The sequence below is a fragment of the Lytechinus pictus genome, chromosome 10 (assembly GCF_037042905.1).
Source record: "Lytechinus pictus isolate F3 Inbred chromosome 10, Lp3.0, whole genome shotgun sequence".
Lineage (NCBI taxonomy): Eukaryota > Metazoa > Echinodermata > Echinoidea > Temnopleuroida > Toxopneustidae > Lytechinus > Lytechinus pictus.
Genome location: NC_087254.1, coordinates 5,853,262 through 5,874,233, shown reverse-complemented (window position 1 = coordinate 5,874,233; position 20,972 = coordinate 5,853,262). Strand labels below are relative to the sequence as shown.

Sequence of the window (20,972 nt, the reverse complement as noted above, 5' to 3'; positions counted from 1 at the left end):
CAAATTAATGCCTGTTGCCCTGGTTAAGTACGCTATTTTATTCAGGAGTCCACTGTTTTTAATTGATGAGTCCACTCTAAACAGTGGACCCATGAATAAAATAGCGTACTTAACCATGGCAACAGGCGTCAATTACATGTAGGCACAATGTGACAAAGGCGCACATCATTATTGGAAACTTTTCAGTATACCGGTACGCGGTATAAAATCAAGCGTAATTTATACAGGAAATCTACATAAACAATGGATTCAACCGGGTTTTTTTTTTTTAAACCACCTTTGTGAATTCGGGCCAATGTGGCTTTCCTGCATTCTGCATTGTTTTGTTTAGAATGAAATTGGTATTAATTATTGGGATTGAATTCAAAGAAGTTACATCCAATGCTCTTCTATTTCTCCCCATTTCTGTCTCTTTCAGGACAAGAAAGTCAAGATGAGAGGTGGTACCTGATGGTCTTCACTCCTTGATGAAACCATGTGGCTTTAATATTGGACAGTACAACACAAAGATGCATTTCTTCTACAGTATTTACCTTCAAGTTCTCAATGGCCTGTATCCTGGACTTGGGTTTAATTCAAAGTCATATTGGCGCCAGTTTTCTTTGGGAGTTCGAGACGCTACGGATGCTAATCTCGCAGAGTATGGAAGGTATTCATGGCCAGTAGACGTTATGTAACGCCACTGGAATTTGCTTTTGCTTTCCCGGCCCGCACAGTTGTCCGAGGCTAAGCCAGGCTTGGTCAAGAATTCCTCGTCGGTACATTAAGTTTGCTGTCCCCAAAGTGGTTTCTACGACAGGTATTTTTTATTCTTCTATCAAATTCTGGGATCGATCAGCAAAGAATAATCCATTTCCCATGATAGCTGACATCTGTATAACTTTTAACTCTGGGCCCAATAACATAAAAGCTCTATAGCGATTGATCATGGGGCCAAGCTACGATTGATTTCATTGAGTACCGTATTGTATACATGTATGATCAATTGCTTGAATCATCCCTAGGATCGATTGCTGAACTTTATGTTACCGGGGCCCTGGTCTGAAGTTGTTCTTAACTATGGATAGGCAGTTGTGGCATAAATCTCAAAGTAGATTTTCAATTTATCGACATGTTTCATACTCTAACCATGCATAATTGTCTCAAAATTATGACAAAGAGAATTATCTCTAACATTACAGCATGAGGAGAGAACACAGCAAGCACATGAGAGTACAAAGTTAAGAAGGTTTTGAAATTTTTGACTTCCCGTGATATTACCATTGACTTGGCCGGCTATGGCTGAATTTAAACCTGGACTTCAGAATTCAGGCCAGTGTGTTTATTTTTCTTCTTCTTTTGTTTGTGTAATGTATGACAATATGATGTGTAGTATCTGTTATACTGTATGTATATGTGAAGTGCACAAAGCAGTAGAATGCACTATTTTTAAATGTGATTATTTTTGTAATTTGAAGCAGAGTTTCTGCTTCTCTAGTAAACTTGCATCTTATTGAAGGTATAAAAAACTTACATTATGACGGCTTTTCACATTTCACTCTTTCAAAATGAACATTTATTCAAATACTGGTGTGTTTTTTTATTTTGAACATTTGAAACATGATCTACAGTGTAGCCAATTTTAAGTGTTACTCATAATTGTCATAATCCTTTAAATTTTCATTTGAAATATCAAATTTGTCCCCAAAATGCTCCAGAATCCAGTAATTTGTATAAACTATGTGCATGAGACTTCAGCATTTAAAAAATATAGGTCTAGGCTATAGTCTTGGCTAGGGTTTTAAATGTAGGAATATTAAATTTGGCAAGGTTTGAAAGTTTAAAGTCAGATGACTGACTAAAACATGTGTCATACAACCGAATGTAGATTACAAAAACTGCCACCGTGTTTATGTATTGTCACATGAGCTTTGTCATTGCGCAGCATGCAGCTTTTTAATAATAGGCTTGTCCCTCATACAGTTTATAGTCTGCAGGGTATTCTCTTAAGAGTATAATCATAATTTATTGATGATACACTTTTTCAAAAGTAAAATGTAAATATGATTTTGATGATCCGGACCTCAAATTATGATATTTTATTCGGGGGACATATGTTCCACTGAGAATTTGTCTGGCTTGACTGAATACATCCTATGTACTGGTTATAGCAGTTTGCCCTATAGTATGAAGACAAAAAAAAAAGATTTGCAAAACCTGTAGAGGAGACAGCATTTTATACCATGGTTTAAACTTTAAAATCCTACAAACATGTCGATCACATTAAAGTATTATTAGCTTGCAGTGTGGATTCTATTATTTTCTTCTGAGCGATATTCTGTGGGTTGTAATGAGTTTATAAATTGAAAATCAACACTGCCATTTTAAACCTTTAAGCGGTTGTGGTTTGCTGCCATATGTCCTGTAAAACCGTAGGTAGATACTCATTCTTTTACTCCCTTATCAAGTAAAATATGCAACATTCAGAACATTTCATGACGGGAGCATACTTGACTTGAACACATTCTCTCTGCATGGCATGCATAATGTATGGGGGAAGTGCCAGACAAAATGTATGTCTAGCTGGCTGGCTGGCTAGATTGCAAATGAGGTCTCCCCCCCCTGACACTCTGAAACTAGTCTTGTTTTTTCAGATGTCTGAGCTATGTCTCCTACCATAGCATGCGGAATATAAGTAATATGTCATTCGGATGGATTTCCATGGTGGTATTATGTGCTGTTGGATCCTTTGTGGGAATTCTACCTTCCCTTGCCTCATTCTGATGTGGAATGTGAAGAAAGAAATAGTCTAACATCTCAGACTATTAAAGTTGAACAAAGTTTCTTACAAACTTTTCATCATTCACACATACAGTGTACCAGGGACTCCCTGCACATACCATTTTATTGCCTGGGTTGGACTTTCCACAGTCCACCAAAATATCAGTTGAATTGATCTGATATACCGTTTTAGATATATAAAAGTTAAAGGAACTTTCGGCTCCCCCCCCCCCCCCCCCCCCGCACACAAAAAAAAAGAAAAAAAGGAGAAGAAATAAATCGAAATCAGTATAAGGCTAACTTTTTATTTTCCTAAAAAGAAAAGTGTGTCTTATATATATTGGCTGTAGACATTTAAAGACAAAAGTGCTTACTTCTGTAATATTTTTTCTTATGTATTTTATTTCACGAGTTCGTAATTCAGCTCTTATCATTTTGAGTGAACTTGAATAAAAAAAAGATCATCATACTTTTTTATTGTTGAGGATTTAGGACACATGTCTTGAAGAGATAATATGTGTGTGGTAAAGAAAGGTTTTGGAAGGAGACTAGCAGTTTTGAACATACCATATGTGTCAACAAGTGAGTCATCATTCAGGCACATATGTAGACAAACTTTGATCACCTGGGCCAGAATGTGTTTCATTCCATGGTATCGTCAAAGGTGCAAACATGCTCGTCCACAGACACCAAATGATTTATAATTTTTTGCCATAAATAATGTACATGTATCAAATATTGTATTTTCACAAAAAAAATGATTTTAGTTGCTGAATCCTTTCAGCCAATCCCTTGGAGGATTTCCCCCCCTTTTTGCTATTAGTTTTAGTATTAGTTACCGGGTATTGATCAACAGATCGAGTGAATAGTTCTGATCTGCAACTACCAATTTGTTTGTGGCTCTAAAATATTCTGTCCCAAGTTAAATCTGTGCACAAAGTAGGAAATAATTTTCATTTGCAGGGCTTTAGACTTCAAGAGAACTACCTTGCATTTTGTAGTCATTTTGTGTAAAGTATGAATTGTTTTCTATTATTAATTGATTTTTTATTTTCTATTTTCTATTATTAATTGATTTACATGTAAAAAAAACTATGCAGATATTGTAAAATCTTTGAAAGATGTGCTATCCCAAGTCTTCATTGTTTCGATACAGACATCATGCAGCAACACCTGAATCGAGTGTCTATCTGAGCTACCTGCCCTGTTACGATACAAAGTACATGAAAGTTGTATTACACAAAAAGGAATAAAGGTGTAGATACACTAGTTGAGGCTCGTGTATAAATATAATAATAATAACGGTATATTTACCCAGGGTAGCCACTTCAGTTCCGAAAACTGTTCTCCCAGCGGGCCCTGCTATTATTATTACCCGGCTAAGCTAGGCTACCTATTCAGGTGCACACAGCTTTTTGAGGAATTACTTCCTGCTGGTACCCATTTACCTCACCTGGGTTGAGTGCAGCACACTGTGGATGAATTCCTATTATTACAGCTTGATTCAAAATTGCTTCCTTTGCTCACCAACCCTTGAATGTGTTATGTTTCTGAATGTGATTTTATAGTATGTATTCTGTTTCATGTGAAAGAAAACCTATAGTAGGATTTTTCTTTACGTTGAAGGGGATAGTTTTTTTTGGTGGGGGGCACAAAAATCACTGTTATGGCAAATTTTAACCAACCTCTAGATTCAGAGATTAAGGATATCATCAAAGTATTACACAAATGTCTTCTTTTCCTCCTTTTAATTTTTTTTTTGGGGGGGGGGTGGGCGGGTGGGTATCTTGAAGTGAGCAGATAGTTTTGCAAAGGTCCCCTACAAGTATTAACAATGAATTAAGTTTTTTCCTTTCATGATTTTCCATGAACCAGATGGCTCAGTTTGCATCCAGCTTTCCACTATTTTATGTATTCCAAAATGCCAGGGCCCCCGTCTGACAAAATTGTTGCAATTGATCCAACCGCAACTATGGAAAGCCAGCAACATCAACTTCTGTTATGCATGTTTGTTCAAAATTTTTTTAACTATGATGCATATTAATACATTCATTATTTTCTTGGAAATTCAGTGATCTTCTCTTTGTTTACATTAACATTGTTCAAATTTTCTGTAGAAAATATTATATCAATGATGGATTTCACGAAAATTGAGGTTTATCTGATCAATCGTAACTCTTTGTATAAAGACGGGAACTCATAGAAACTATTTTGTTATCGGTACTTTATTTGAAATGCTCATCTCTCTGGATTGAAGACACATCTATCATTTCTTTATGAAATAGATATGTATATCTGTTCCTTGCTGTGCATTGTGGGAATCATGTATAAAGTACTCCATAAGCTACACACTGTCCTCTGAATGTGATCACATCAGCTAGTCTTGAGGCATTTTGCCCAATTTCAGGCCCCGACACTTAATAGGCCAAGTGATTATTCTGACTGGCATTCCCATGTTATTTGTCATGGAAATTGTATCGATGGTGAATGTGAACAAAGCTTGTTACTAATACATGTGGGACATGGGATTTATTTTATTCTCTGGTTTGTATTCTGATGTCGGGTTTAATCTAAACTCTAGTTTAAAATTGTGGTTTAACTATGAATAGCCAAAAGCGCCATAAAAATCGCTAACAATATATTTCAATGTATCAGCTCATTTTTCTCTCAAATCATTTTCAACTGTTTCTGGAGGATAAAGAAGATAGCTTTCTTCACCATTCAAGAGTTAGGGAGAGCAAAGTAAACATAGAAAAATAACAATGTAAGGAATATTTTTTGATTTTTTTTTGGCTTTCCATAATTTTAGCACAGTTAGACCATGGTCTATTAAAGTTAAACCAGACTTCAGAATACGGGCCTCTGTGTTTGTTACTTGTAGTGGCAATACAGTACAGGTGGTGAAATAGTAGTTGCACCTACCGGTATTGGTACGTGAAACATAAAAACTGCATTATTTCACGAGTAAAATTTAGGTACAGTACAGTGTATTCTCAAGTTTCTTTTATTTGTGTATGCTTTGTTATTGATGTTTTATCAGACATTTATCATGTGGTCGATATTTTCATGTTTGTACTCTAAATGTAAATAAGTATCATTGTTGTCCAAGACAGAATGCATCTTTGATGAAAACTTATTTGTTGAAAATGATTTAAATGTACATGTAACAAACAAACTTTACTTTGGATTTTTGTCAAGATGTATTTCTTTCATTGATTGATATCCATCAATATTTTGTCCAGAATGTTGTTTTTTGGGAAACTAGTAATGTCCAACTTGCTGTCATCACTGGCAATAGATTTATGTGGCGAAGGGAAGAAAAAGGAAGACACCTCGTTATCCTTTCATGTTTGCTTAGTGTGGGAAAGTCGCCCTCTGTTGACCAACATTTTATAGGCAGTAGGTGTATTTACAGCATTAAAACATTACTGATAACATCTCTTCTATACATTAATGCAAATCTTTGATGTAATATACAAAATGATATTGTCCAATTTGAATTGATTTTGTTATTTTTTTTTTCAGAAAGAAATCTTGTTAGCTTCTGTATAAATGTAAATATATGTACATGAGCTATGTAAATACCCTACTTGAAAAAAAAAAGAAAATTGTTTTTGTGAAAGTTATGCATTTAAATGTTCATTTTTTCTATGTTGATATGTATGTTGATCAAACTGTTTATTGTCCCTTGTATTGTAATACGAAAAAGAACATACGTATGAAATCAGTGTTAAATACGGTCATTTGTTTCATGTGTTTTGTTAAAAAACAACAAATCCAATGCTGAGTTATAAAATAGATGATCAAGCATTGCCAAATCACAGATCGTTGTCATTTTGTCATCATTTTATTTAGAAAATGTAATTATACAAATATTAAACATTCATGATGAAAATAACAAAACATTTTAACAATTACAGAATATACATGTATTCTCTTTGGCAATTCAAGTATATCCCCAAATGAAGCTCCCTAGTCCACATACATGTATGGTGTGTTTCTTTATATCTTCATTTAGTAACATGGATCTAAGATATATATTTATACAGTATTATATACAATTCACTGAGCGAGAATATAACGGATCATATGGTAATTCCATTTTTGGTGGGGAGCTTCATATTGGGGGGAAATTGCAAAAACTTTAATTTTGTCAAGATTGGGGTACATCAAGAACTACTTCAGCCAAAGTATAATGTCAGAACAATTTATTTTCCTGCCGTTTCGTCTCTTGCCAACTCGTCCACTCATCACATGGTCTACCTTCATTTAGTCTAATGCCATTCCATCCATCAACATTTCGTCTAACAACCATTTGGTCCAATAATCACTTCGTCTAATCACCAGTTCATGTGACCAATTTCATCTAATAACCAGTTGGTCTAATACCCACTTTCTTTTCATTCATTTCGCCTAATTATTATTACTTATCCAATTAGACCAAATGGTTTATGGACTAAATGGCTATTGGACCAACTGGTTATCAGACAAAATGGCAATTAGACTGTGTGGATAGTGGACGAATTGATGATAGACTAAATGATAGTAGACGAGTTGGTAATTAGACCAATTGGAAATAAACCCATGGAATTTGGTTCTAATCTGTTAGAACTATGCCGAAGTTGAATCTGTATGGACCACTGAAATCTTTGGAAATTGGGCCAAAATTTGATTTAAATGATGTTATAAACACATGTTTTGCACATTCTGGTCTGAAATAATGGTTTGATTTAAGCGGTTATTCAACCTAAAGAATGCCAACTTGTGCAGCGTCTACTGTAGATCAAGTGTGGATGTTTGGAGGGTTGCTTTAAAGTCCCCCAGCTTCAACTCACAAATGGATGGAAGGAACCTTCTCAATGCTTTTGTTACATTTATAATTCAAAGACCCCAACATTTTATCTTTGGTTCATTTCATCATCAGAGAGACAAAGAGAGAGAGAGAGAGAGAGAGAAAGACACACACACACACACACACACAGATTGTCAATAAAGTGAGAGGGGGTGGATGGGGAAGAGAGTTGGAAGGCAGAACTTGGAAAGGGAGAGAGTGAATGAGAAAGTGTGGGGTGTGATGGAGAGATATGGCAAGGGAAATAAATTAAATTGTACAGGGGGGAGAAAAGAAGGGAGCCTGAAAAAAATAAACAACAAACTGAAAATTCATTAAAAATGAATGCAGAATAAGAAAGCTCTATGGCAGTTTCTGTTTTTTTCCTCATGCATATAACATCAGCATAGAGAAAATGAAAGAGCAACCAGCAAGGAATTGGTCACATGCTGTGCTTTTCTGTATTGTGTGAAAGAAAACCAATGTATTTCAATTTTCATAGATTTTATAGTACCGGTACTGGCTTCCCATTGTGTCACAAACTGGTCAAAATATATTAAATTTCATACAAACATGTCAAAAAAATAGAGAAGTGAGTGTAAGAGATCATCAGCTCACTTATTTGTGAAAATGAGATAATCGTAATTCAATAATTTCCTTGTTTTACAACTGACTTTGGGAGAGTCTTGTTTACAAATTACAATAAAACAATGAAAAAATCATAATTTTTTTCGATATTACAAAATTAGATACCATGTCTACCGATTTGAAAACTTTCAAATTTAGACAAATTAGTCTGCAGCCTAGATTATATGAACAGTTATCCCCAAAACAACATATACATTGTATGCATTAATTTTAATTACCTTTCTAAACCTGCCCCCACCCTATCTATAATTAAGGCACCCGAGGCCATGTCTTACAGCAAACATGTAATTTTCCATCCAGTGGCAAAACAATATAAAAAAAAATGAAAGACAAGTATAAAAGATAACAATAATGCTTCTTTATGCTCGTAAAAAATTATCTAGTCATCAAAACTCAAGCTTCTGGCAAGAAAAACATTTAAGAAAATACATGTACTATATTTGCATAAAGTTATGGGAATCAGGGGCCTGTTTCATAAAGGACTAGCAACTGTTGTAACTTTGCCATAATGACAACTACCATGGTAACAGGGCTCAGCAGCCAATCATAATCAAGGTTACCATGGTAGTTGCCATAATTACAACATAGTTACAACAGTTGCAAGTCCTTTATGAAATGGGCCCCAGCTCCCTAATACCTCAGTCACATTTGCTCTACGGCAGCAGTGTGGCAAGTCGAAAACAGCCATTTTATTCCTTTTTTATTCTAATTACCTATATGTAGCTGGTACAAAATATATTAAAAGGCTGTTTTTGACTCGCCGTACGGCCGCCGTAGAGCAAATGTGACTGAGGTATTATCCTGGGTTATGTTTGTTTGTTTGCTTGCATTTATTTATGCGTTCAAAAACACAATACAAAAATATTTACAATTACAATATACAAAATAATTCACAATATAAACAATGTAGTCATATTACATGATAAATACAAATAAGGGTGTGAGTATAAATTAATCTTTTATAAATGTAAACATATATATATAAATAATGTAATAAATGAACGCAGGAGACCGCCATCGTGAGCGGTTAGGCTTGAATTGATGGCGGCCTCATAAAAAGATTCGTGACTTAGATTGATATTTACTGGTTGATATTGAAGAAATGCTCTGCATTCTCCATTTATATAATGCCCAATATAAGCAATCATTTTATGAGGCATTTTGGCTCAAATTTAACAGCAGCAGGTCCATGCTCCAACATGCTTTTGACAAGGCTCAAATCCTAGATATAGATGATGCTGTAGGTCAAGAGCGCAGCAACCAATCTTGAACCATGATCCCGGCCACTCCAAGTTTCTGAGTTTATGACACCAATCCTTTGCCAACTACTGTCACCTCTGGTCGAAGTCCCATGGGTCGTAAGTTCTCAGAGGAATTTGGAGGTAATTATTTCAACCTCATTCTTGACCACATTATTTGGATCAAGTTGAATTTCTTGGGGTTGTTTATTTAACCAATGCAGTCCAATTTTCATTTAAACATGAAACAAGTTTCAGTAATAATTTAAAGTATCCCACTTCTACTTTTCAGATTGTGGAAATCACAGGTCGACAAGATCTTCAATCTCCCTTCATGAGACTCAATAGTCAATATAAAGACAGCACTGCGTGTCTTCGTTTCTTTTTACACACTTAATTGATTCAAATCTGAAATACAAAATTATTCCATACAAATCATGTCTTTGTGCAGCAGAAAATTCTTTAATCTCAATGGCTATGCAGTACTAAGGAGACTAGAGATATTCTCTGGTAATGATGGCCGAGTGATGCATTCATGCCCCTAACACTCCATAATGGCATGAATCAATTAGCCATGTTGATACTTAGAACTTATGTCTGACCAGTGTTCCATTCATGCTCCTTACACTCAAAGACGATTATGGTCATCTTGACACTCCTTAATATGTTGAGGGAACTTGATACTATATCTGAGAGTGATGATGGCTGGTGATACATTAATGCTTCTATACACTCGGTAACGATGACATTAACACTAGTTATGCTGGAAGAACTTGAGACCCATCCAATTAACAAAGTAGAAGAAAGCCGCCACAGGGATGGTCAGTGGAATCAGGATGACGTAGTAGAGTAAGCCGGAATCTTCTAAAGAGAACAGCGACTCTGCTTCCAAATCCTGGAGAAAGTAATCATAAAAAAGGTATAGATGATTTTTAAGTGACAATATAAAGTTCTCTATGACAAGAGTTTAATGTATTTTTCAGTTTAGGCTCAAGTACAAGTTCCTATTCAGTGTGTAGCCTTTAAAGCTTATTGTCTGGACGGGTGGGTTATTTGTCTGGGCAAGTGGCCAATTTCGGGAGCTTTGCAAGAAATATTTCAGAACTGTTTGAAAATAATGCACAATAATATTCCAAAGCATAAATTTTAATTTCAGTTATTTCTATTTAATGCATGTACTAATAATGCAGTCTTGATCTAACGAGTAACGTTACGTTGAGAAAACCCAGATAAAAAAAAAAAATTTATCTTAAAAATGGTGCGGACATTGCGCATTGGACCCCCCCCCCCCCCCAGGCTATGCCAAATTCAAGGACCAGCTATGCTTGAGATTTTCTGTGACTCAGCATGATATCACAGGTATTGTGTAGAGATCCAATGTTTATGGGGATAGGCTGGCTGTGATAAATGTGTGAGAAAAAGATTTGGGAGGATGAGCACAGGTCCTAAATAAGGTGGAAGTGTCAAGACTAGACTTTAAAGCATGAGACTGGTATGTCTGCTCCCCCATCCTACACCTACATGCGGCTACGGCTACAATTTTCATACAAATGTCCACACCACAGGCCAAAACCCAGCCCTAAGTCCTCTAGAGGTTAAAAGTAAAAATTAATAGGTGTCCGGAAACTTTAAAATTTTGAAACCTTCTTTTTTGTCTTTGGATTGCACAAAAAATATAAATTCAATAATTTTTTTAAAGTTTTATTCTTTATAATATTGCCTATTAAGACTTTGCACTAAAAATTGATGAAACTTTGCTTGTTAACTTTTTCAAATGGCCGTTTAAAATTGATCGTCCAGTCACACAAAAATTGGGTATAAATAGGACACTGGCCATAGGCTAGCCATCATTAATTTGAGCAATGAGCAGTAGCACGGAATTGTTAATGTCTCACTAATAACAATTTCCTGGTATAATTATTTCAAATTAGTATACCCAGTTGTTGTGTGTCTGTACAATTAAATTTTATTTGAACAGCAGTTATAATTAGGCAAAAGCCAAACAAAGTCTCATTAATTATGTTAGGCAATAAATAGTCTATAGAGAACAAAATTGAAAAAGATTACACCTGTTTCACTCATATTTTTTGTGTCATTGAAAGAAAAAAGAAGGCTTCAAAATGTATACACAGTTGTTGTGTCCGGACAGGTTGTGTGATCGGACGATCAATTTTACAAAGTCATTTGAAAAAATTTACAAGCGAATTTTCATCAGTTTTTAGTACAAAATGTTAGGAAATATTATAGAGAACAAAATAGAAGATGATTAGATCTAGTTCTACAACTGTTGAATTCATATTTTTAGTGTAATCCAAAGACAAAAAAGAAGGCTTCAAAAATATAAAGACGTGTCCGGACACCCGACCCCCTAGACTAAAAGCAATGTTGGCTGTTCCGCTGAACTCCGTTGGCTCCACTCACCAAATAGAGAGACTGAAGTTCTAGCTCGATCTGTACAGGGACTCAATGGCCACATGTTTATGTATTAAGTTCGGATAAAACAGGGAAGTGAAGTTGCGCAAAAGCCGAAGTAAGTCACTGTTTTTTCCCCCTTTTAAGTTTATTTTTCCCCGTTTTGGTGCATTTCAGGCCAAAACTGAATAATAATCTTTATTTTGGTAGGATGGGGGGTTGGGTGTCCGGTAACCCAGAGAGCTCCCGCCCGCGCAGCGGGCGGGAGCCCAGAAGCTTACCGTGTATTTTACCGTTGTCACCGGACTAGGGTGATTTATGGTCTAAATATTTCTCCAAATGAATTGTGAAAACGGAAAGTATACAATTACCACGATTATATGGATGAAGGTCTAACGAGTGGCAGATTCCTGACATCTGGGCAGTCTGGAACCTCAAAAAAACGAAAAGTTCTCTCCTTCTACCCAGTCTCGATCGGCCATTTTGTTACGATTTTTAACAAAAATGGCCGATCGAGACTTTGATTTTATATTTTCCTATAAGAATATGAACATTATTTAGAAGTTTAGAGACATAAAATACTTTTTCTTTGCATGATAAATTGAGTGCGTAGCTTTAGGACCCCTCTATATCGGGCGGCGAAATCAAGAGGTGTTCGGAAAACACGGCGGGATTTTCGTATTAGTGAGTTTTGTGATATTTTCTTTTTGATTATGAATCTTTACAATATTTAACACAAATTTGTGAAAGATGATTTGTTAGAATATTAAAATTGGCATAGTTTTTATCGTTTGTAAACAAAGTGCGTAGCTTTAGGTCCCCCCATCATACAGTTCTTTTTATATATTTTTATGAAATAAAGACAAAAATCGATGAGCCACGTCGGGTGATTTTGCATTGTTAACCCCCTAATGGTGGCTGCACGATAGCGAGCCGTCTGTGTACAAGGAGAAATAAAAAAAAATAGAATAGTTAAAAAACTCCTCGAAACAGACGGCTGCCAGCTCTCTACCGACCCTCCATGTATATCCAGACACCTCACCCCCACCAACGTGACCAATGCAATGGCAATGCAATGGCCAAAGTTATAATTTAGATTGGCCACATTAATTAAATTCAGTTCTTCTCTAAAATAACTAAATCATAACATTTATCATTAAATAATTATTTAATTAGTTTCACTTATCAAAGACGTGATACTTACATCCATAACGAAAGAAGAGCAATGCAATCCTGCTTCATGAAAGACAACTGTTCAGGATCCAACAAATATTGCAACGGGTGGGACACGAGTCAAAGAGGGGCAGCTGAGCCAGCTGATCATTGTATATACCGTATTAGAACGTAGAGGGACGGGATTCGCTTGCCTTGTGGCTAGATTATGTGCGGTAATTGAAAGAACCTCTAGCCCGACCAACTGGGCGTAGTTTGGTCAGATTTTACGCTCAGCTCTGCCAGTATTCACTCGCCTGCTCCCGATCCTCTGTGAAAACGAACATGGGGAATCCTGGAAAATGTGTCGCTTGTGGCATAAAATTTCAAACGAAGAAGAAAGGTTACAAGAGATTTTCACTAAAGTCACAACTGGGACAAAATTTTGATGTAGATGTCACTGCTGCTTTATCCAAGGCTGTGCCAGAATTTAGTGACAAATTTAATTTTCCAGATGACGGTCATGTTTGTGATTCTTGCTTCCGTCTTCTCAGAACTACACTCAGACAGAGAGAGCAACTTTTGAAGACAGAAATAGAATGGGATTTGAGGTTAAGGAGTGGTCCACAAGGAAAATACATAAATAATACTAGAACGACTATAAAGTCTAAAAGGAAAACTCATAAACATGATGACAGAACTCGAAGATCAGGCAAGAGGAAGTTGGAAGAAGTCCAGAATACTATGATTATGAACAATCGATCAAACTCAAACAAGTCTGGTGAATTGTGTTCAGAACGAAGACGAAAACTTATGAAGTTGGAGCCAACAGTGTCTGTTCTGTGCAAAAATGGTGGACACAAGAACTTCATGAAGAAGGCCATAGCATACCTCATCCAGTACAGATATCATAAAGCCTTTAGCCTCATTATTAATGGATCAGAGAAGGCAAAGAAAGCATTCCAGGGAGTGATGGAGAAGAAGATACGCAAGGAAGCGTATTACTTTTGCAAGACGGCAGAGAAATGTTCGCAAGAAACAGACAGTATCAGTGACATCAAAAACTTTTCATGGAAGAAGGAATTGAAAACGATGGCACTTGAAATGCCAACATTCTATTCTGCTTGCCTTGCTTCAATGGAGACGAGGAAAGGGACAACAGCTATGCTGCCAAATTCAAGGTAGATGAGAGGAGATCAAGACAGCAACACATTATTTCTGGTTTATCTGTTAAATGCATGCTGAATCAATCGGTCAACACTTTGTCTGTTTTTAATACAATTTTGCATTCTGACAGTTGATCCAGAGATATTTTAAAATGTTTTGTTATGGCTGATATAAAATGTGAAAGTGAAAGAGAAAACTATGATCTCTCATTTTCCCAACCCTTCATTTTAGTGGGTGGGTCACAAATTAAAAAAATATAAGAAAATAGATGTCTGCCGTGTATTTTTAGGCTGAATTATGATCATGAATTTTTCAATTCATGAACAATGCAATGCTAGTTAAAATCAGTAACTTTCTTTTGCAAATTTTATAAAATTGGGGGCATTATCAACGTTTTGTAGGATGCATTTTGAGTTTTTGATGTTTATTGGTACCATTTTTCAGCTTTTTTATCAATATTTTTTCTTTACCTTATTGCAACTACAGGTAACTGCCTACATGTGAGTCTAACTTCCACAAAATTCAAATCAATTTTTTTAGACCAGATTATTAAAATCATGTTACCTCTTTTAAGTCAAGCAGATATCGTGGTCCCAAAAGATTTGACTTCTAAAGGCAGAGTTACATGTACCCTAATTAAAGTAAACATGATTATTTCATGTATTTGATATCCTTAGTCGTTCTACAAAGAGGCGTATAAGACCTAGGCTAGGCCTGATGATGACCTTGCCGCTCTATACAAGACGAGAGAGAAAGTTTGGCTTTGTGATGAACATTCTTGCCCTCCTCTTCCACAGATATGGCAGTCATGAAACGGTTTGTTGAAAAAAATGAATAATTTTTAGCTTTGTCATATGAATTCAAATAATGCTAAAAAACAAATAAGTCAAAAATGTAAGTTGTATGATAGGGGGTTGGGTGTCTGGAATTTTGAAGCCCTCTTTTTTATCTTTTGATTTAATACCGATACACAAAAAATATGAATTCAATAGTTGAAATCTTCTTCAATTTGGTTCTCTATAATATTGCCTAACATTTTCTACTGAAAATTGATGAGATTTGCTTGTTAATATTTCCTAATGGCTGTTTGAAAATTGATCGTCCGGACACACAACCTGTCCGGACACAACAACTGGGTATAAAAGTTTAAGAGGCTAAGCAAATAACAAGCATCTTTCATTCAATTTGTTTTTCGGAAGTAAAGACCATAAGTTTTGATATTTTGGGGACAAGGCCACTTTATAAAATGGCACATTTTTATATTATTTACAGCTCAAATTTGAACAAATTAAAAAGGCAAAAAATATATTTCAAGGCCTTCCAATATCTTAGTTGGCCTTTGATGGAAACAAGGGGTAAGTATCAATGGTTTGCTTCCTTTAATCATGGAGTTAATAGCTCCATGCTTTGACCTTGAGGAAGACTAAAGAACTTGGGTTGTCCTAGCTATTTTTAACTTTTGAGGAAGTAGTGTTTTTGTGAATCTGTCTGACTAGCCGAGCAATTATATTTTTAGGTTTAGTTTCTGATTAACATGCCTTATATAATTCAGTATGAGATTTTGTATGAGAATTTTTGTGTGTGTCCTTATAGATGCTGAAGATTCTGATACATCTTGGCGTTTGTCACAGGACTTCCCAACCTCTGATTCACAAGGTGGACCGTATGAAGGCTGATGATTGTGAGCAAGTCTTATCATGGGCCGTCAAGAATCTGGTGAGGAGTTTATTTGCAAGGGAAGCATTTCATTTTTTAAAAATGTGATAAAGCTTACAAATCGTTGCATCCAATTGGCTGAGAGCAAATTATTTATTTACTAGAAATAACCAACAAAAAATTTCATGGAATGCTCCCTATTAAAGAATATTGCTTTAGTACTAGTGCCACCCATCTTGCATTAGTTGAACTTGACTAAGAAGAAACAAACTTAGGCAGGTGGTGCAAGCCTACGTACATAATATGTTTTAGAAATTTGTAATATCCTATTGACCCTTTGCTATACATGTATATTACCGTACATTGGTTGATGCCCCGTCACATCGTCCTGTGCAATCCTTGCGGGTGAGTTGCAAATCACCTGCAACAAAGTTTTGAGCATGTTCAAAACTTTCTACGTGCAAATCAGACTTATATGTGTGCGCTTCCGCGGGCAACTGCGTGTAAGATACATGCGAGGTACTGTCAATGCGAGCGACTTGCGGGTAGCAAAAATAGTTACCCGCAAGTCACACGCAAGGCTTGCATGGAACATTGTGACAGGGCCATTATGTTCTTGAAAAAAAAATCAAAGTATTCCATAATTTCAGTAAGTATTATTAACATTTCATTTAATAGGTTTGGCATATTATAGGATCCAATGGGATGCATTTGTATCACATTAGGATGAGATGTAGAAAACAAAAAATTTATTGAGAACATTTAAAAAAAAAGGGGGGGGGGGAATAGGCCACAGACCTTATCACATGTTACTTGGTACTTGGTAGGAATCCTCCAAGACGCCATAAAGGTGTTTAAACTGGAGGTGTGTCGTGTACGGTCACCAACTTAAGGTTCCGGTTTTAAGGTTTTTTGGAGTGCTGACTTAAAGGTTCCTAAGGATGGTTGGGATATAACTGAGGAGGGGAGATGGTTCCTCGGAAAAAATGAGTTTGATAGATCTATACAAATTATTCTTAAATGGAATCTAATAATTTGAGATGCAGCACTGTAAAAAAAAGGGGGGGGGGTGGGGTAAAAAGAAATGTAGCACCAGTTTTCATCTGTGCATCAACATAGGATTGACTCTGTTTTTGTTGCAGGCTGAAATCAAGGGCAATGACCGTGTGAGGCAGAAGTCACCTCGTAAAGGCAAGGGTCCTAAAGCACAGCTCCCTCCAACAGACTCCAACTCCTCGGATGATTTAGATAGCGAGGTCGAGAGCGACGACGACGATGAAAATGTTCTTCATGACGATGAGGATGCATCAGAATTTGACGAAGATGATGATTCGAGTCTTATGGAATTGCTGTCATCAGATGGATCAGAATCCGGTGACGAGGAGGTTGACAAGGATGACGATGATGGGAGTGAGGAGGGGGATGATGATGAAAGGATGAAGGAGAAGGATGTAGAAGAAGAGGAACTGAAGGAACAAATGGTTGAAGTGGAGGGCTGGGTGCATATGGAAGATGCATGTGAAATGCAAATTGTACATATGTAAGTTATACTGCACAGTGAAAGAGGATAGACATAAGACTGTTATTTGATGATTAATTACAATGGCCTGGATTCTGTAGTCCACTTTAACTTAGAGTCTTTTAGACCGTGGTCTGACTCTGCTAAGATTATGGGAAGCCAAAGATTGATTAAATTGAATTATGGGAAGCCAAAAACTTTGTTTATACTGCATATCTCTGGTGTTCACTTTGCTCTTCCCTAATTCTTAAAGGAGAATGAAACCCTTGAAACCAGCTGAATCCATATCAAAGAGAAAAATCAAAGAAACATATTGTTGAAAGTTTGAGGAAGATTGAATGAATAATAAGAAAGTTATGAGCATTTGAATATTGAGATCACTAATGCCATGTAGATCCTCCCATTGGCAATGCGACCAAGATCAGTGATGTCACACACGTACAACTCCCTCATTACTTTAGTACATATTTCACTTATATTCTCACTTTTATGGAGTCTATCACAAGGTGAGGTGTTCTCTTTATGAGAGGACAAGTACAGAGGTTTCACAACATTATATCATTGTTGAATCGTTTGTCATATGATTAGAATGAGCAAAAAGAGATGTTTTGGGGTATATTTTCAGCGTCCAAAAGGGGAGAGTTGTTCATCAGTGACATCATAGATCTTGGTCGCATTGCCAATGGGAGGATCTCCATAGCATTAGTGATCTCGACATTCAAATGCTCATAACTCTTCTATTGCTAGTCCTATTTTACTCAAACTTTTGTTGATCTTATTCTTTGATTTTTCTGCTTTCACAAAAGCTAACTTGCTCCAAGAGTTTCATTCTCCTTTAAGTAGTGAAGACAGTTATCGTTTTAATCATTCCCAGACAATTAAGAATGATTCGTGTGTCAAATGAGCCAATAAAATGAACCTCTACTGTTCGATTTTCATTGCACAGTTGGCTATCCAAAGTTAAACCACAACTTTAGACCAGAAATCAAATTAAACTTGTCTTCAGAATATGGGCCAATGTGCTTTGTAATAAAATGTACGTTGTAATCGACGGATAAACACGGCGCTGTTTCATTCTACTATTACTGGACATCGGACATCTTGACCATTTCCCCGCTATTGTTTCTTCGGTTTTACCATGTACCTGCAATGATGTTGGAATGGTCAGTGATTTGATGGTAAATTGCCGATTAGTCAACACCCACCTCGTTTGCTTTCTGTTTGGTCTTGTGACTTTTGTCCCATTTGGTCTAATCCTAGTTCGTCTAATCACCGTATTGTGTAATTTCATTGAGCCCATTAAACAATTTTGTCTAATTTTTAGTTGGGCTACGATACCTAATTTGTTTATCCACTTGGTCTAACGCAACAACTTAGTCTATATAATAGGAGGAACTGTTTAACAACCAAATTTTCATTAGTGCAAAATAATAAGTAAAAAAATAGAAATCAAGGCAATTTGAGCATTAGACTAAAATGACAATGCATATTGTAATAACCGATGGTTGGACTCAAAATAATTTAATAGATCGAATTGTTAGTAGACCAAGTGGGTTTAGGTATAAAATGTTTTGAGATTTTATCAAAATGATATGAAGGAAACTAAAACACTGAGGGAAATTTGAACAAGATTGGAGGGGATTGAGTGAAGCAATTAAGAAAATGTTTTAGCAAAATAGGTTTAAAGCTGAGAATCGTGAAAGTTTCAATTTACCTCTGTATTGACAATTTCAGTAGCAATATTGATATAAAATGACAATCTTTTAAAGGTCAAGTCCACCTCAGAAAAATGTTGATTTGAATCAATAGAGAAAAATGAGATAAGCACAATGCTAAAAATTTCATCAAAATCGGATGTAAAATAAAAAAGTTATGACATTTCAAAGTTTCGCTTATTTTTAACAAAATAGTTATATGAACGAGCCAGTTACATCCAAATTAGAGTCGATGATGTCAATCACTCACTATTTCTTTTGTTTTTTATTGTTTGAATAATACAATATTTCAATTTTTACGAATTTGACGATTAGGACCTCATTGAATGAACCACAAAATGTTAAAATAATGGAATTCTACGTGTTCAGGGAGGAATGAAACTTCATTTCACATGACAATGACGAGGAAATCAAAATATATCATATTTCATATAATAAAATACAAAAGAAATAGTGAGTGAGTGATGTCATCGGTTCCCTCATTTGCATACCGACCGGGATGCGCATATGACTGCTTTGTGAAATGAAGCGAAACTTTAAAATGTCATAACTTTCTTATTTTACATCCGATTTTGATGAAATTTTCAGTGTTATGCTCGTTGAATTTTTCTCTTTTTATTCAAATCAAGTTTTTGTTGGGGTGGACTTGTCCTTTAAGGAAACAACCCTAAAACATTTTGTCAATTACATGTTAATTACATGTACAATTTTCATATTTTCTTAAATTCCCCTGTGAACTCACTACATTTTCCCCATGATATATCCTGAACCAGGAGATAAGGTGCAGTTTTGAGAGATATACATTATTCAATATTTTATTCACATATTTTGAGCATTGTCCACAGAAACCAGTCATGGATTGCCAATTTGAGGATTGTGGTAATGAAAAAAAATTCTTTAAGTCCCAGTCCATCATTCCATCCAACCATCGCCCTGGAATAATTCCCATTTACAGCAATGTAAAGCTTCAACAATATTGCACATTCAGCCAACAGGTTGGGAAAAGTAGCCTCCGAAAATTAAATATTATTGCCTGTTTGCAGCATGTAATGTTTGTTTCCATGCAAGAACACAAAGTTTGATGGTTTTTTATATTTTTTGGCCTGTAGGTACATGTACATCACACCAAACTACTATCAATTTTCATCAAAAATTGATTGATCTGAATGTTTTTTATTTTCTTTGACCTTTTAAGTGGATCTGCATTCAACTCTTCCTTCCTGTCACATACTTTTGATAATTTGCATACTAAAATACTCATTTGCATTGTTGCACTTATTTTCCAAGTACATGTAAAATGTGTAAAAAAATGTATTACTCTTTACGATTTAACCATTCTTGACTGTGCTACTATAGAACTATTTATTTATGTGTTTATTTGGTGGGGGGGGCGCTGTCAAAAGATGAATTATACTGTTTTTGTTTTTTTATAAAATAAACGTTCCTTCTACAGGACAAGTATAATCTTGAATACATGGTTCTCTTTCTGTAATGTGTCTTTAACTGAGGAGGGTCCACGAGGCTGAGTAGTAATTATGTTTCTTTAAATCAAAATATTTCCCTCTTTGCCTGATTTCCAAGGTAAATTGAAATATTGAAAACAATATAGAAGAAAATTATTATTTGGAGCATGTTTTTCTAGCCGAAAGCATGGATTTAAAATCAATGGGCTCAGCAGAAATTATTTTGATGTAGACAAACATAATCATCTGTCTTGCAGAAAGACCCTCTTTAACAATGTAACAATGAGTATGTTGAATGTTATACATCTACATGTATTCAGAAGATTAACTGCCATCCATGTGATAGAAAAATTGTTCAAGATGTCATGGTATAGTTCCAGTAGATGTAATAGTCTATTTTTGTTTATTACG

The 20,972-nt window shown here is 35.7% G+C and overlaps 2 protein-coding genes across 2 annotated transcripts in view; both read left to right on the top strand.

Moving 5' to 3' along the window:
- LOC129269001 (transcription factor 20-like) overlaps window positions 1-2,574 on the top strand; it is a 30,227-nt gene extending 27,653 nt beyond the window's left edge. Inside the window, exon 6 of the mRNA XM_054906453.2 lies at window positions 419-2,574. Within this exon, the coding sequence (XP_054762428.2) occupies window positions 419-451 (33 nt within the window). The 3' untranslated portion in view covers window positions 452-2,574. The remainder of the gene's footprint in view (window positions 1-418) is intronic.
- A 10,640-nt stretch (window positions 2,575-13,214) lies between these two features.
- On the top strand, window positions 13,215-20,569 carry LOC129269000 (uncharacterized). The gene is made up of 4 exons (XM_054906452.2): window positions 13,215-14,222; window positions 14,886-15,024; window positions 15,802-15,924; window positions 17,007-20,569. Exons 1-4 carry the CDS (start codon window positions 13,387-13,389, stop codon window positions 17,406-17,408), a joined length of 1,500 nt encoding a protein of 499 aa, XP_054762427.2. The 5' UTR covers window positions 13,215-13,386; the 3' UTR covers window positions 17,409-20,569.
- Window positions 20,570-20,972: the final 403 nt, after the last annotated feature.